We start from the raw sequence: 19,119 nt of genomic DNA on the forward strand, positions 1-19,119 counted from the left end.
AAAATCAGCAGCTGCATCATGTGTAGTCAAATCAATGAATAGCCAGATCAGTGAGTAAGCCATTATACCCAAAAGCGTATCAAAAAAACAAGTCTATAGTCATGTTGGTAGCAATTAGTTCTTCTGGCACAATACTATGATTCAAATTGGTCTTCAACATTTACAAAAGCATCAGTAGTATTAAACAGCAGCTTTTAGCAAAAATATTAATGGAAGAAAGAAAACAACAATTGCAGAACCCCTGTTGCTGAAGGTTTCATTTCACAGACAAGTTCATATATCTATGGAGTCCTTGTTAAAAATTCAGGGAACATATTTTTTCTTGTGTTTCTTTTGCTTTTTGTATCTTATTTCTATCCATTAAAATAAGCAGGGCTGTAGGCTCCTACTTATTCACCCTCCAAAGAATTTCTATGCATTTTAATTTGCTTTAAACCAAGAAACCAATACACACAACTATTCTGGTTTCTGCCACTGAAATCTTTTGTTTTGTTTTTAGAGGCCGTGTGGTTCTTCACCAGCTCTCTGGGGCAGAGGGATGCAAGGAACATGGAAACATAGAAGTACGCTATCAGGTCTGTGGATCAAAGGAAATTAGAAGAGATGGAACAAAAGCAGGAATTCAAAACACATGGTATTTTACAGCTTTAATTATCTTTCTGATTTTCACGTTATTTATTCATACATAAACATCATCGTATTTCCTCTGTTGCTCCTTATTTCTTACAACTGTAATCATATCATCTATTTGAAGTTTCAAACCACGTAGGCGGATCTAATTAACTTCCCTGTCATAGTTATTTTAGTCTTCACAATTGAAGAGTTTTAAGCCCATTCTGTAACTAAGATTTACTCAGCAATTTTCACACACATACCTGTTCCCATTCAGTTAAGTCATACATTAGCATGCATTAAGAACATTTTAAAAATTATTTAACAAGTTCCCTGCTACTTCAGATATACAAGACAGGGAAAATACCTCAGATCTTTCTCAACCCAGCTTATTCTTGTGCCTTACAATTTTTCACTAGAGATCTTAAGTATCTTAAAATGTACCTGTGAGCATTTTGTAGCCAGTGGCAAAAAATAGTTCATTTCCTGTAAACGCTTCTGAGTTAAACATCTCATACACAGTTCTTCGTAACTCTTAATAAGTGGATAAACTGACTTGAGTGACCCCTTCTAATGCTACTTTCCAGTATGTTTTCAGAAATAACAAAGTAAAATTTGGTAAAATATCAGGTATTTTATTATGCCTACATACCTTAAAACAATTAATTTAGATTGAAAATGTTAAAACACAATCAGGTAGTGTCAGTAGCTACCCTGGGTATAGGAGAAAGGATGTTTAAAGCTTGCAGAACACTTGAATCCATGTGAATAAAGTGCAAGTCTGACTGAGAAGTTTCACAGCAGAAGCAATATAGGTCACTATAGGATCAAGACCAAAGATCTCCCAGGTCATACAAAATCTGCTTTGCTTTGTCTCAATGGCTTTATCAGTGCAAATAAATAAATAAATAAGCTGCTTAACTCACAGAGAGAAGTCTTAAGAGACAGCTTTTTAGCCTTGTTCCCACTGCAGAACTACAAATTAAATGGGGGGAGGGAGGGTGGAATTTAAAAACAGAAAAGTAAACTATCACACTTCCTCCTCTCAAGAAGCAAACACACACACACACACACAAAAAAAAAAAAAAAAGGCCTGGAGAAATAAAGCACTTGACTGAACACCTTTTCCTCATTCAGAAGGGAATAAAGCTGTCTTTTCAGAAGACAAAATTCTTGAGCAGCATCAAGGTAAACTATTCCTGTGACGCCTCCTCCCCATCACTCCCACAAGTGCTTCCTCAAGAATTGCTCCCTCTGCTCTACCACCACAACCACGGTACAGCTGCGTGGGGAACCAGATGGGGGGCGGGAATGAACGATTTTAACAAACCCTACAATTTTTATTTTTCCAAGTACTGGAGAAGTTTCTCAAGTCTACAGCTGCACAAACAAGCTTTCCAGATCAGCCTAAAGGGATAATGCGCTACACTGCAGTACAAGAGTGGGAAGAACGAGGAGAAAATGAGGACATTTCTCCGGTACTGGTGCCAGACTTTTTGTTCCCTGAGACTACACCTGTAGATGCACCTCCTGACGCTTTCAGGATAATCTAATGATACTCTGCAATAGAACGAAAAGCATCTCACACTCACCTTCCCCTTTTCTTCCTGCGCCATCTTTCCCCACTAGCCCTGTTGGAGCCCCCTGCCCCATTCACAGCTGTCTCACTTGTACCAGCTTCCACTAGATCTCCTGTGACCTGATACAATCCACTAAAGCAGAAGAATATTCTGAGAATTATCTCCAGGGGTCTGACGCAAGAGAGCATGCAGCAAGGGCATAAGGGGTGGGAGAAGGCAGAGGAGGAAAATCCCATTCTGACAGCAGAGAATTTTTACATTATTATCTCTGAAACAATAGCACTGAGAGATCAAACATCAAATTATGTGACTATATCTGTAATATCAGTAATTTGCTGCAAACCAGTAAGCTAGTGAATGACACCAAAACTTACATAGTACCACTTGGAACTGTTTTTACTTTAAAGCACAGAAAATTCCATGTAACTTCCCTCATGACACAGTTAATAACTTGCATCAGCTCCTTGGAACTTCGTTTCTAATAATTCAGTTTAACTGAACTCCACTTTGTCAAGGCATTTACTACCACTGAATTTTCATTTATTGACACAGAGGATGAGAAATTTGATCCCATGTATCAGATTGCTAACATCCAGGATAGAAAACTGTCTCTCAAATTATTTTTTTAAAAGACTAATGCTGAATTTTATTATTACTGTTTCCAATAAATAATGAATTAATAAGTCTGTTTGGGGAACAGACTTTAATGTTTTGTTAGCAAGGTTTTGGCTACGAAACATGTACTTCTGTAACATAAAAGTTACGATCTGAAATCTTCATAGAGCTGTCCACCACACTGTTTTCTTTCAGATATCCTCTCCTGTCTGCTGGGCTTTTGTTTTTGATTTTTTTTGTGTTATATGGCCTTTGTTAATCCCTGCATATCGGAGAAAGACATAATATTTTTCACTCATCCTACAACCAACTCCACATCATCTCATTTTGATGGCGTGGAAGAGTTTATATCTTCCTCTAAAGAATTAATATTGCATCATTTTCTGTTTGTTTCCCAGAAGATAACTACAGTCAATATGAAACTTCTTGTAAATATAATAATTTTAAAAATTAATTTTATATCCAATATATTTTTGAACTAGCAGATTTAATTGGAACATTGTTTTTTACCCCCAGAGTCAGTTAGCTAATGCATAAGAGAATAGCATCCATTCAAACCTACATGCCACCTGAACTTCAGATCTTCTTTGCAGCAATGCCCCCATCCTGTTTCGTACAACACATTGATAAAAGCCAGCATCGGACCTCTGCAAAGCTGGGATGATGTACCTGCAAGACAAAAGTGCAGAATTACAACACTCTTCTTACCTGCAGATCAGTGCTACTTTCTGTGGCATTTCTTATTGCTCCTTTAATGCTTTACACATTGTCTCAAAGGCATATTGTATTTTATCTTATGAATAGTAGTCACATAGTCTCTGGTCTATGGCCACGATATTATCTGTACTGTATCAAATTAAAAATACTTGAAATGCATTAAAAAACCCTGTCTTAAGAACTACACTTGACAAGTACTAATTAGTCTCCACAAATTTTCTTGAAATATAAACTTAAATGTTTTGCTTAGTTTCATCCGCCCTCATTCGTAAGGCAAAGAATGCCTGGTATTTTATTTAGAGCTGGTACAAGAAGACTCCCATCTAAATGGAGGCAGCAGGAAACGTCACAAAAAATATCAAAGCTTTCCAATGAAAAAAGGTTTTTACTACGCTGTGTGACCAGTGTAACTCAGAAGAGCACTGGAAAAGACACGGTGCCCTGGACATTGTATTTGTTTTGCCCTTCAGTATCCTTAAAAAGTCACTTATTCTGCTAATGCTCACCTTCCTCATTCAACTATATCTGATTACCTAACATGAAAATGAGCTGATAGGCACAGTTTTAATGTGAATAAAACACATGAATAATATAGATAATCCTGCATTAAACAAACATTAATCAAAGCACATATTCCCCCTGGTCACCTTCTGGAGATATTATGGTAGGATTAATGAAAGTCTTTATGAAAAGATAAGGGAAAATAATACTGCTGAATTTTAATCTTTGAAAATTAATTCTGCTAAAAGAAAGGATCTCTTCCCATACTCACACATACTATAGACACCCACACACAGAGCTAATATGTGAACAGGATCAGACAGCATAAAAACAAAGGATATACAAGAAATCTACTTTAAGTGATAAGTGAAGTCTATAATCACTGTATTATAATTACAATCAAAGACATTATAGCAAATAGGTCAGACAACCTTAAACAGCAAATAAAAACAGAGCCCAACAAATTTCACCAATGTGATACCTAGAAAACCCTGGCTTCCTAGGAGCAATTATAGGCAATTGTGTCATCTGTCTGCACGGGTGCCTAAGCTGACTCCTCCTGACCTGCTTTGGAGCAACCAGCAAATTTTCTTTAGTGATTACAACAATTTGTACTGGGAAGAGAAGGAAGACTCAAACCAGTGCTCTGTTAGGGAGCAGTAAGCCAGACAATCAGCACACAAATAGTCGCTGTCCAGTGAGAATACATAACTGAATCAGCCATGTTGCCTCATCTGGTGAGTGTGACATAAGAAACACAAAACAGGTGAAAATACAGGGCATAGGATAGAAATAAACACAACAGAAGGCTTCCTAAATTTCTTCCAGAATCATTTCCTTCTCTGCCAAGCAGATGACTGCTGCAAAGCATGGCTAGCCAAAAAATAATATTTCAAGATTCTAACAAATACCAACAGTTCTTCGTAACAGTTAATTTTACCACAGTTTATAGCTTTACAAGCTTTTCTTCCTCCCATAAAGACTGGGTATTGTACTTGGCTAACATTTATTGTTCTGCTTGTCTATTAAATGGAGCCAAAACTAAAGGCTTCTTTCTTTGCTATTCATCTGCACCAAGACAAAACACAGAGTTCGTTTTTCTGCTGTTAGGACAAAACAACTCATTTAGATCAGAAGAATCTTACACTGGTTTTCTTTTGTGACTTATTAATGTTTCAGCAGGAAACATTCTTAATATGTAGCCTAAAGAAAAGAAAAATCTTTTAGCAGGAACACTTTTAGGAGCTTACAGTGAAAATCCCATCTGTGTTGGCAATTCCAGCACAGCCCAAACCTGCTGAGCACTGGGCTTCCCAGTGCACCCACCAGCCAGTGCCGCGCAGGTAAGGCAAGCAAATGGGCACCCGCTGGAACATAGCCTTGGAAATTGAGTGATTTTGATTTTTTTCTGGGTAATGGTACAATGGGATACATGCAGATTGACAAAGAAAAAAAGGGCAGGAGCTTGAAAAATATTTTGGAAGGGTGTTGTAAAAGGTAAGAAGCAACAAGAAGGAAAGTAGCGTGACCTCTAAGGAAAGAAGTAAAAGGAAATGAAAAAGGTTTGGCTGGTGTATGGCTCTTGTTTGAGATAAGAGAGAGAAGAATGCTGAATGAACCGGCGTACAAATATGATGCCGGTCAGATACTTTTAAGTAGCTTGCAAAGGAAGTGCGCTACTGCTTAGACATAACATTGGTTTCTTAAGCTCAATTAAATTAATATCCTCGGGCCACAACAACAAATAAGGAAGATGTCTTTGGTCCAGAACTTAATTTGAAAGGAAAAAAACTGGAAGAAAGTCACTGCCTGAACTTTGAACACTCTTAAATTATAGACACAACCAAAATTGCTACTTCAGTCAGCAATATTGATTTGTTTTCATTACATGCATCTCAGATCACAATGAACGTATAAGGTTGTTTTATAAATTCTTAATAGAAACTAGTGCATGCACAGTCACTATAAAAGCCAGGCTATGTGCATAATCAGCATCATTTACAAAGAAAAGCTGTTCATTCAGGGTCACCAATGTCAAAATGCAAAGACTCCAATTAGTTCTTTACTCACTTGGTGTGTTATAATAAGCTTTGGATATTTCCAGCCTATTACAATATAGACATTACTTTAACTAAGACACACTAAGTAATATCAATTACTGAAAATCTTTGATCAATGATTCAACTTGTAGCAGAAGTCACTTACACAGGAAAGATTCATGCATTTAAACAGAGTATTTACCTAAGAGCTGCAGAACAAACTATTACGGGGTTAAAGTTCAACTTTTGCAACTGGAATTTTTATGTCTAAGCATATTCTTTCTTTGCTTTAATTCATCCTAATGCACCTATGCCATGCACACTTTCTTGGAAGCTTAAAATCTTTGCACGGCCACATAATCAAGACCCTGTTTGGCTATTCTCTGGCTGTGGTGAGGAACTACAGATTACTACTAGATGTTGCAACCCTAAGTTAGTATTTTCTGACAATGTTATTTATTATTGCAAATTAGTAGTTTCCCATCTTTTTAGTAACCTCTATAGCAGATGCTTTAATTACAAATGGAAAAGATAACATTAAAAATGGAAAATGAATAGATACAGCTTGTAGCACGAACCTGATGTAAAATCCAAGGACAAGAAACAAGGTACTGTATTCAGATCTGTACACGTACAGCTTAGGAAAGGTGATCCTATACACTAACGTATACTGCAATACACAGTTAAATTAAAAATTATGGATCTTAGAGAGCTTATTAGGTATGTGTACTTACATAATAAGAACCACAAGACTGATCTCAGTTTCAAAATGTCATACATGATTATTCATATTTTTTCTGCTATCGTGAAATGTGCGTCTCTTGGACTAGCACACCAACAAAGCTCAAGTTCTAGCCTTTGCTTTTGGTTATCACCCCACGATCACGTGTCTCGCCCTCCCACATAGTTTCTTTATGCTACTTTCTCAGCACTTTACAAGGATAAGAGCTGTTGTCAGCTCCTTCTACCAAGGAACTGCAACGGACTTCGCTATTGTTGATCAAAACAACAGTGGCATTTATCCCAAATGATGTTCAAACATTGTGATTAATTGGGCTATTAGAGATTTTTTTTGTTTTCTAAGAAGGATTCACAAATCTCTTCTACAAATTGAATACCACCCCATTGCGTGTGTATGGCTTATTTTGAGGTATCAGCATATCCCAAGGCTTGAAAACAGCAACCATTAATTGATGCCATTATTCAGGACTGTGTTCTCAACTAAATCAAGTCTTGCATTTTTAGGGAAGTTCAGATAGAACTGTACATTTTGTGGGAAATGGTTGCTCAGTATTTTATGTGCTAAATGTCCCCCAAACATTTTAAAATGCTGTTCAAGGGATTTTTGCTACTTGTCTGTAAATGTAAATAATATAGAAGATAAATTTTCAAAATTGTAATACAATATTAGTTAAGAAAATTAATCATGGACTACCTCATGTAAGGATATGGAACTTTTTACCACTATCCATATTCTTGTACTAGTCTACGCTGTAATTTCTTTTCATAGTTGTGGAACACAACGTTTCCCTACCTTCAGTAATTATATTGCTTATATGCATTATTTGGCTTGCTTTACTAATGACAAGTGTTATTACCAGGGTTCTGTCACATACCTGCCCCTTATAACTTCTGAATTCACTAGCTAATTTCAACAAAATTTGAAAGATGCACAGAAGCTGCATAAATATTAGATTTCTACAAGATTATGGAAATAAGCAGTTGCATAGGGGAGGCCCAGTTAATGCTCCCACTAAGGAAAAGGCAGACAAAACTTGGCTGTTCCACACTTGGATGTTTGGCCAGCCATCTGCTGCCTATCAACAAAAACGTAGTTCAGATTAGCCACAGCGTGCTTTTTCTCCTACCTGATGGAATGTGCTGAGGAATGGGGAGGGAGTCTGTGAGGTCCAGGGAACAAAGTGCATAATCACAAAAGAATAGTTTCTCTAACTAGAAGGCTTACACTTTCTCGGAAGTGAAACTGAAAGTTACACACAGTTTAAGATAGATCATGCTGTTTTTTCTTTATCTTGCTAAAAATAATAAATAATCCCATTGAGGTTAGTTCTATACAAGAACAGGTAGCATATCATATGTAACATTTAGCCAATGCTTGCCCCGCTTTCAACATGCTATACTTGGTCTACAAGGTAGACAAGCAAGGTTTCTGGAGTAGCAAACAAATTAAAATTACAAACTTTTTTTTTTTTGATTCTGAACAAAAAAGTCCTGATTTTTAATGAACACTGTCTAAACAAAAGCTTCAAGGAATATGCCTGCTCTTTATTATGAGTATAAATTTTCATAACCAGAAAAAAGCATTTTTGGTACTTAAAATATTCTATGTCAGAACCTTTATTTTAAAGTGTTAAATATTGTTTTTAGTAAAGGAAATTCTCTCATAGAGATCATACCCATATATGAAAAATGGTCTTCATGATAAGAAAACATTATCAATACGTTAGTATTTACAGAGGTGCTTTAAGATACTGTAGTTTGTCTACAACTACACTTAGAGAAGGCTATGATATGCCTTTTATTTACTTGTATTCAGTGGAGTAGGCGGTTATTTCGCTGTCATTGTGCAACCACTTGAATTCCAAGGGCCAGCTGCCTTCAGCAAGGCACGTAAGTACAAGTCGGTTTCCTTCCAAGTGTATCTGGGGCAAGCCTGGTTCTGTCTTGAAGTATGGTGCAACATCATCTGAAACAGAGACAAAAGAGTTTTGTGAGTTTTGTAAGTTGAGTACAGTAAAAGGCCCTAATACTGAGCTCATTTTTTCTCAAAATGAGCAATAAGAGAGACAACATGACTCAGTAGTTAAGGCTTAATTAGTATTATAATTAAGCTTTCTAAACTAAAAAAAAAAAGTTCACAAGTGTGGAAAATCTTAATAACCTCAGTCCTTGGTACATATTTAGAAAGGAAGTGCCCACTCAGACAAGTTTTTATGCATGTTTAGTAATTATACTTGAGATATTTCAGCATTGTCTACTGCAGCAATCTGATAGGCATGTTTGCTGCCTTCCCCCCTCCCACCCCCTTCCTCTGCGAGGATTAAATCCACTCACAAGTTTTTATTTTTTTTGTAGAAACCACAGGAGTAATTTTGGAGAGGAATGTTTATCACAGCAGGAAAAGTCTCACAGTAAATGAGGAATTTGGATAGAAAAAAGAGTTTAGAACAGAAGACCTCAAAGAATTGCAAGATTAATGTGTTTTTCAATGTTATTGCTAACCAAAATGCATTAAATTATATTACCCGAAACCACTAACAGATTTTCTATTAGGGTACTTTAATAATGTTCAGGGGTCACACTTGGTCCCAAACCCTTGTGAATCACAAATGTTCAAAATACTCCAAGCAGCAAAATTCTCAATTCTTAAACTGCCATACATCCACTAAAAGGCAGATTTAACACAGTTCAATACTGTTGGAGTCTCACTACCTTATTCAGCTCTAGAGGATCATGGTTTTCATACCTCACACCTAAAATTTGTGCTTGTAACCATCAGAAATGTAGATTAATCAAAAAATTTACAAATATGTCATCAAAAGAACATCGACACGTAAAAAAAAAAAAAAACTAACTAAGCGTTACATTCAAGGTCAGAGATGTAATATAAAATACGGAACAATATGATGGGCTCCCCAGAGACTGGGGAGTCTCCCTCCTTGGAGGCTCCAAGAGCCACCTGGACGTGGTACTGGGCACCTGCTCCGGGTGGCCCCAAAGGGGCAAGGTTGGAGCAGAGGGACCCAGAGGTTCCTGCCAGCCCCAGCCCTTCAGGGGATATTTGAAAGGCAGCGTCAAACTTACAGCCTGACTGGGTTTTATACAGTTTTATGTATTTGCTCTATCCCAATACCCCAAAGTTAATTGGAGCAGCTGTTAGAGGATAGGCTAAGGAATGTTAGATTTGTCCACTTCAGTGTTAATTCAGTGTTAATTTCTTTAATTAATCTTTTCATCATGCAGGACAGAACAATACGCTAAGTGTATAAATTAAATGGTATCCTAAAAGTAAGAAGAAAAAATGGCTCTCTAGAGGTGATTACTACTATTTATTAATACTAATGAGTTAGTTTCCACTTGAACTTCTCTTTTTTTTTTTTCATTTTTTCCACTGAAAGATAGTTAAATTAATAACTTCACAGTTAAGACCACCTCTTGATTTGACTTGCAAAGACAAATTGTCTCACTAGCTTAGGATAGTTCCGTACAAAAAAACAAAACAAAACAAAAAAAATATTAACATCTTAGAGCAATACTTTTAAAACTGTTACACACAATCTGACTATAACACACCTAATTAACCAAATTAAAGAATGTATTTTGAGGTAATGTCCTTCTCAGACTTGAAGCATTTTAAACAATTTATTTTTCAAACAAATTAATTGATAGTGCAGATCACTAATATATTTTTTTTATTGGATATGCAGGAAACAATGAAAATTGAACATGAGAGAATAGAAACAGTTCCAAAATGGCAGATATTTCTAGGCAAACCAGTGAGATGAAATTCTGCAAAGCTTTTTTTTTTTTAAACTGTAAATATTTTTTTATACTTAGTCTCAATTCTCACACTTCTCTAGCTAGTAAAAACAACCAATATTTTAAAACTCTATAATGAAAAAATGAAGCTAGACAACATTAGTACGAAGCAGTCATTTCACCCAGAACAAAATGTAAATTTTGTCCTTAAAAAAAAAATAAAAATGATTGAAGTATTGTACATTATACAATCATTATTGGAACAATTCATATGCTTTTTTAGTCTCCAAATAAAATTTTCACATATAAATTTCTAAACAAGCAATGAAGCGTTTAATCTTTCCAGAGGCTTCAAGTATACTTTTGGGAGTCTCCCAAGGGAGTTACGAGACAGACTTAATAATCACACACTCGCCAGATGAAAGGTGCCAGGCTTCCTTGTGGAGATGAAAAGACAGTGGCAGAGAGTTGTTCTCATACCTAGGGGAGGGGGTTGTTACATGAGTTTCCATGAGTCCTACAGCACAGAGTCCAACTGCTGAGCTGAAATGATGAGCACTGAGTTTGCTAAAAACAGCTATATGCACCTGCTAGTATAGCAAGGCCCATGAAACGAGATCATTAAGTTATTCCTTCCTGAATAAAGCTAAGCCATTCAGTGAGATCACAACGAAGCTGGTATCTGCGCTATAAACAGGTTACTTGGGTAGAGGTTTATCCTCTCTAATATGGATTTTCAAGACCCAAACAGCACAGAATCTTTCATTATTTCACTCAAAATTATCCACTTACTCATTTCACCTTATGTTTTTCCAAGAACAAATGATTTACTTGAAGACAAAGACTGCTGCCCATGGCTCCGTCATTAAGTCCTGCCACCACAATTCAAATGATGCCAAGCCAGCAATGCTGCAACCCTCTCAAAGCTCTCTCCCATTTGAACTACCACAATCAGGCTGGCATTATATGAAAATGGTTCTCAAAATTCAATCCAATTCTGTTAGAAGGTAAAATTTAATAGACCTACAGGAATATTTTGATAAAGAATATGGCACGCTCTATGAATTACTCCAGCTCTCTGGAAGATTTACTTAAAGCCTTGAAGTAATTTTATCTCCTAATCTTTTACTCCCGAATCTCTCATCAATCACATAGCATCAGTTTATCAAATTCAATTATGCAATCGGAGCTCACTAAATACTCACTGAAAGCAGAAATGAAAGTAAAATACTGGGCAAGGATTCCGTGAAGAAATGTGGCAGTAAAGCTTTGACGACTTTGGCATTTCTACAGCTCTGCACAGACAAGATCAAAATGACGTTACGCTAAGCTCTGTGTTACACTCTAAGCTGCAAGGGTAAGCAGAATTATAACCGGATCTCCAAGTTGAGCTGTTATAGACCATCACAAGGAAATGGGAAAATTAACAGGAAAAATGAAAGCCATTTCAAAAAGAAAACGGTGGGAAGGGAGGAACTGACTATGGGATGGAAGATAAGTGCTTCATTTAACAGTATCATGAGATACTTGGACTTTATAAATTTAGGAAGGTGTCACTTAAGCCTAACCTTGGCCAATCAATGGTTTAGAAGCCGGAAGAGCATCTCTTAACTCTCATTGTCTTGAAAGATGGAGCAAACAGGTAAGAAAAAGTGCATTCGAGTCCTAGAAACAGGAATAATAAAATAACGGAATTAGGGTTCTTAGTTAAAGAGTTTTTATCCCTGCAAAAAGACAAAGATTCATATTGTATGCTGTTGGTTTCCTCTGAACACGTGAGGGTTAACACTTCCAGTCTCTCTGGCTCTTCAGCTACACTGATCTAAAACCAAAAAATGAATTGTCAGAGTTGCAAGGAGCAGTGAAGGGATAAGGTGTCTATCTGCTGGAACATACATACAGCTTCTGCAATTTTTCATTAAGTCTGCTTACCCAATTCACTAATGTTCTGACTGGTATCCCTTAAAAAGGATGTTGCAGATTTATTTTCATGAAAATCTTAAGGAAAAAACAGGACTGAATGTCAAAATTATCTGTGTATTTGCACTAAAACCTGTCTGCCTTGTGTTTGTGCATCATTAAACAGCAAGTTACATTATACTGCCAGGTTAGCCCGTCTATTTTCTTTCCTTGGTACATGCAAAGCTTAGATGGATTTTATCTCAGTATATTTTCAAGACCTATTTCAACAATGCACATACACTTCTGTTTGGATTAATGCTGACATTTAAATTTAAAAAATTTTGCTTTATGCTATTGTTATCTACTTTGGGCTTCTCCCTGGCCCTAGCAGGTGAGGAGCATCACAAGACCTGAGAGCTCTTTCATATTCTATTCCCCTGTGAAAACCACATTCAGGTACAAACTTGCGCATAAAATCTGTAAGAGGAGAAGGCAGCCTGACTATAGCTTTGTACTGAATGGAATGGGAACAAAAATGAGTTGCTACTCATCAGCTAGATAAGAGAACTTCAGGAAAGCAGAAGCAAACATGGCTTCAGAAACAGAGTACTGCTATCTAAAGGAATTCAAACACACCCTCCAATAAACACATTAACAAACTTTGACTAATGAGTTTTAGCCATCTAAGAGATTACATTATTACAACACATAAATCTGAGTCAGATTAAATAGATCTTTCAGATATTACAGGTTACCACAGAATCTTGAAAGCAGCCCTACCACTCAAAAATCCATATGTTTTAATAAAAGATGCAATTTGATCTTGAGCACATCTATCCTACTGAGAAAAAGGAAGTTAACCAGACTCCAGAGAAGTATCACATCATCTTCACCATCAAAAAGCACTGCAACTACTACCCTGTTAAAATCTCAGTAATTTTTTCTCCAGAAATCATGAGTGCCAACAGCCGCAGGTCAAAATCACATGCTTGTATCCTGAGAAAATCAGTTACTGAGGTTCTGAAGACACTCAGAGGAACACTGCAGTGAATGCAGAGAACAGGTTAAGAGATCCTTGCTGCCATTACTATTTGTCTTTCTTATATGTATCTACTCTTAAATCATTTTAGATAAAGCAATATTGAATATTAAAAGTAGATTAACCTGTTCATAAATCACCAAGTCAGAGTAAATACAGTTCAATCACTAATATATGTCATTTTAGCATATCTCCCATCACTCAGTTTACCGAACAGATGACATTGAAAACAAATCTTGACTGAGATATTTTTCAGTATTACCTAGAAAGAATACAATTGGTTTATTGAAGAACACACCTGTATTGATTCCACTTTATTAGACCCAAGTCAAAGCATAATGCCCATCACCCTTTTTCACGTGTGTCTAAAAGCATGATCAACTGACACAGAAGAATAAAGATAATCTCTCTGAGGAATTTTCCAGGAAAATGAGACTACAGAAACTACATAGAGAATGAATGATGAGTCCAGAAGAGCCACAATACAGAAATGCATTTGTACTCACTGTTTGCAAAGAAAAAAGATGCGAGCTATCTTCAGGTAGGTTAATGATAATTGCCACAAAGAGCATTTTAGATGATCTGTCTGGGGGATTAAACACTTAATACAAAAGAATAGTTAAATTAAAAAGGAAACTAGAAGCAGGAAGCCCAAACTGGAGACAGAAAGACTCTTTTCAGTGCTCCAAGCAAAGTATATAGGTGCAACTATGGGCAGCAGAATCCCATCAAAAAAAGTTCAGCTGTGACATTCATAAGCCGATGCTTCAGAGTGCACACAATTGACTACGAGCTGCTCTGTACTGATTGACAGCTGATAACTGTAACCTTCTGGGGAATCAGAGCCATTTTCTTCTTATTTGTGACTTGGGTAGGCAAAAGATTTTTCTTTTTCAACTTATCCTAATTCCTAACATGCAAGCATGCATGTACAAGCTCTGGATGCAAGTTGTATTCTCTGATAGAAATGAACTTCAATATCTTATATGGCATAAGTATTTGGAAAAATTACACAATAAATCTTGAGAAACATACCAGCAAGTCAAATTGAATTCAAATATATTTGAGTCTATCTTCTTTTTATTTCAAACCTCCCAAAATACATCGGCGAAATGCTGTGAAAGTTAGTATATGATCTATTCATAAACTGTCAACAATGTCAAACATACATTAGAGCGTTGAGTCACTTTAACCATATTGATTTTCAGGAATGCTATTCTACCCAAAATATTGGATATTTGAGATTCAGATTTTCTTGGTTGGAAGTGTGACATAAATCACTAAGTACAACAATTAAATTAAAATTGCATTTTACTACCTTATGCTAAGCCTGTGTTTGAAAGGACTGATACATCAATAGTGAATATTTCATTAAAATATCTGGTTATTTTTCCAATATACTGCCATGGCTCAGAATTTTCACACAGTGGTATAAAACATGCCCTTAAAGTGGATTTCCTGAGCTTTTATCAGAGCCAATATCTGATTTCATACTGAAATAATACTGAAGCATCTATATTTAAATCAGTTCTTCTTCCTTAATTTCATTGTCAACTAAATGAGCCCACATTACCCATTTTTTTGTACTGCTATAGACAAAAAGATAACCTGCTTCTTGGGTACATCCACTACAATCTCTAAATGCAAGTACAGTAACAGCTGAGGTTGATGGATAATGCTTTTAAAGGTTTAATTGAGGATGGAATTAAATTGTTTTAGGACTCAGCAAGTTCTGTGAGGAAACCTGCATATTTCTAGAATGTGACATTTATTTCTTTTAAATGCACAGTCAATGGAAGACAAAATTTCAATAGGTACCTGTTTTCATCTCGAATAGGTCAAATAACTAATTGGCTTGTCAGTTATTGGATAATTGCCAATCATTTGTTTGATTTGGGTGGAAGAAATGTTGAACTTAGATTGCATACGTGTTGCACACTATTCCAAGAGAAAAACTAAACATTCTGAAATGTACAGATCTGGTTGCCTTTCAACAATTAAGTAGGAGTCCCAAATGGCAAGGATAAGTGTATAGTTAAGCAGACATAACTAAAAACTTACTTTGTTTAAAGAGAAAAATAAAACAACAACAACAAAAAAAACCTTCAAGTACCAGTTCTCTATTTCAAAATTGCCCAAATGGCAACGCAAATTCCAATTTGCTTTCAAGTTCCTCATTTCTTAATGCAAATAGATTAGATGTTTTTCCCAAATCATGACTAATACGTAGCATAATTTTCTAAAAAACAAACAAACAAAAAACACCACCATTCATTCCTTCAGAAACTTAAGCAATGCTAAGATACACATCATGAAATGTATCGTTACAGGAAAACCTGCCTCAACATTGCAACCTTCCCAGTTTGTTTTAATGCACAAACATTTCATGTTTTATCTGCTTTCTTCCATTTTCCCCTACAAACTACTTAAGAAACTAGAAAAACAGCTCAGTGTAACACACAAATCCAAGACAGATGAACAAAAGCCAGAGCAGTTTTTTGATGATTAAAAAAGAAAATCCTATCACCACCTGTTGCCTAACAAAACCTTTAAACATAACCTGTTGTGTTCACAAAACCTAAACCTACTCCTGAACACTGTTGTCTATTTAAAGACCGTCTTTTCAAACACCACAGATTTCTTTCCCTTTTGAGAAAAGGTTTCTTGAGGCTGGCAGTGTTTTAGCAGAAGCACTGAGAACAGGACCACAATGAGAGGGCCCACAGAAGCCCAGAAGAGACATCTGGATCTGGGAAGAAACATACGGTGGTCAGTAACATCATTCTGTTCAAAATTCCACATGAAATGCTCTTGGTTATCCCCAGTGAGCAAAATTTTCCCACATGCAATTATATCATTTTTTTCTTGAAATCGATTTCTTTAGCAGACCAGACAAGAAAAAGAATGAGCTGATATCATTTTATCTGAGCCTCAAGCAGCTCCTGATATATTAACCAAAAGTCCTGTTATGGTTTCTTTCCCAGTTTAATTTCTACATCTCACATTTTAGTTTCTCTTTCTGACCTTCTGTAATACTCCAGCTGAAACAGATGAAAGGGAAAAAAAAAAAAAAAAAAAAGAGCTTTATTGTATCAGAAGGCAATAACAGCTGATATTCCATGAATTCATGAAACTGACTTGTAAGACTAAAAATCAAGAAGCTACAGATCATGTTCTTAAATTATGTTTAGTGTAATTCATCCCCAAAAGAGGCTGCAGAATTATTCTGGGAAATGCTCATAACCACACCTCAAAGTTACAAAGTTTGAGATAAAAAGCACTACAGTGTACAAAGCAGGTAAATAAATGAGAACCCATTAAGTATCAAAACCAAACAAAAAACCTCCAAAGAAATATGACCTCTCTAGGCTGAATTCGGTATCAAAGCATAACCTCCATTCTTTTTATATTCTCTTAATATGTAGTGATGTTTACAGAGACTTGTGAGGCTCCCAAGGAAATAAGCTGCTACAGTTTAAATCACAGCACACAGCAGGTGGAAAGCAAAGACTGCCTTACAAGGGAAAAAAAAAAATAAAAAAGCCAAATATTGCATGACTTGCTTCCTTATCTAACGGCAAAGGAAGCTACTGTTGCCACCACACAATCTCCAGCCATTGGAGGGTCAGCTCAGATCACACTGGTATCGATGCAGATCTACTAAACGTAACAGACACCGGGATGAAACCCTGCAGACAAATTAACAGAACAGATAAAGCAAATCACAAATATGGCTTTCACAACTTTGTCCTTGGTGCAAGACAGATTCTCGGTTGTTTTGTAGAAGATGAATTAAATCAAAAAGGTAAACAGCAGATGAGTGCCTGGAAGTACCAGAACAGAAACACTACTGCAGCAGCGGGAAACAATGGCACAGCAAAGGCACTGCCAGACTTGAAAGGCATGTAAGGTCACCTATTTATTATTTCAAGGACAAAATTATTTCTAAATAGCAAGGAGACTATGAATAACCATAAAAGATATGAACACATCTCTCTTGATGAAGGGGATTGAATGGGAAATGATTCATGCACAAGCCTTTGTTAAAACAACACCCGCTCCTTACTGCTACTGTTGTTTTGTTTATGTGTAGCTTGTAATTTTCTTTTTTGCCCTTTAAACTTGGAAATGTAAATAGGCTTATAAATTGGATAAGGCCTGCCTCAACAAACTCAATTCAAAGGACCTCAATGGTGCTATTGAATTCAAGGGTGGTAAGCACACCATCACATGCCATACCAAACAGACACGGAATTGTTCATATCCTTATGTGATGCTGAATTAGGGCAAAAACGCAATCAAAGCAAAGCCCAAAGTTCACAGAACTCAATTCAAGTACCCCCATCATCTTAAGCAAATTCTGCAGCAGGCACCTGGTTAGTGCTTGAGTCAGGAACAACAGCTCGTAGTGATCCTTGCAGAGCTCTCAAACTATCTCATTGCCCAATTTGTGTAGACAAGTGGAGAATATCTTGTACCGTGCACACAGGGAGATACAACTTCGTATACTTTCACGAAGGAGCACTAATTAAAGGCCAGATCAAAGGCTCTTTAAAAACCTGATATAAATTAGCTACCTTAATTTTCCCTAATACTATCAGTTATTTCTGCATCTTTTACACTAAATCCTTTCAGAACTATCCAAGTAGAATCCTTTCACCACCTCGGGGATAATACATGCACCTAGAGACCACAGAATTATTTTCAACAATACTAACGAAACATATAATTTCTCCTTGTCAGAAGCTGGAAGAAGCGTATCACTTCTTGAAAACGTAACTCAGCTTGACATATCTGAAGGCAAAAAAAAAAAAGCAGTTACTTTATTAATCAGGATGTTTTATTTAATTTTCTTTGAGTTATAAATAAGCAACAAGTTAATACTTTTCTCAACTTTTGACAGTTCTAATGTTAATTACATGTATTGGATTTTATAAATCAATACTTCTTATACAGTGTTATTTAACTCGCCAAGTGTAGCAATAGATCAATGCATTTACTGTTTCTGCTAACACTGATGGACGACATGCATCAAAGGGATATGTAAAGAAAAATGTAAGATTTGTAAATCAGACAGGGTTAAACTCCAGTTAGGCAGAATGAGAATTTAAATAGTGTTTTGAAAATAAAGTCATAACTTTATTAAGGTTTAAGAGGATGTAGAAGTTTGGGAGGCACAATTCATTACTCTAAGCACCATATTCCTGTGTTCAGTACACAATGCCTCCATCTAAACATACTGCTAGGCGATCAAAAAAATTAAGTATGGTTGATAATTACAATTACCAAATACACTATGGTCAATGTGCTTAAAATTTCATCATAGTACAGACTGAGGTTACTTTCACCAGGATCCACCAGACAAAAGTCTGAAAGCAGAAGTGTTCCTGCTAAAAAAAAAAAAAATAAATAAATAAAATAAAAAAATTTGTGGGACAAAGAAGGAAAGGACATCTAAAATTCTTCCCTTGAGTAGATAAGGCATGTTGTTCTGTTTTATCTCCCCACAGAGGAAATAATTACATTCCTTGAAAGGACTGAAGGACTGGGAATTTCAGATATGTTTAAGCAAAGAGCAGTTCCGTGCCTAACACAAGCTCTAACCTGCATCAGG

The 19,119-nt window shown here is 36.2% G+C and overlaps 1 protein-coding gene across 2 annotated transcripts in view; it reads right to left on the reverse strand.

The window, feature by feature from the left end:
* Window positions 1–19,119, reverse strand: part of SDK1 (sidekick cell adhesion molecule 1) — a 393,889-nt gene that overhangs the window by 272,753 nt on the left and 102,017 nt on the right. For both annotated transcript variants that reach the window (XM_035340049.1, XM_035340050.1), the window contains exons 3-4: window positions 8,612–8,771; window positions 3,370–3,476 (exon numbers count right to left, since the gene is read on the reverse strand). In XM_035340049.1, the coding sequence (XP_035195940.1) occupies window positions 3,370–3,476; window positions 8,612–8,771 (267 nt within the window). The remainder of the gene's footprint in view (window positions 1–3,369; window positions 3,477–8,611; window positions 8,772–19,119) is intronic.

The sequence above is a fragment of the Oxyura jamaicensis genome, chromosome 14, assembly GCF_011077185.1.
Source record: "Oxyura jamaicensis isolate SHBP4307 breed ruddy duck chromosome 14, BPBGC_Ojam_1.0, whole genome shotgun sequence".
Classification (NCBI taxonomy): domain Eukaryota; kingdom Metazoa; phylum Chordata; class Aves; order Anseriformes; family Anatidae; genus Oxyura; species Oxyura jamaicensis.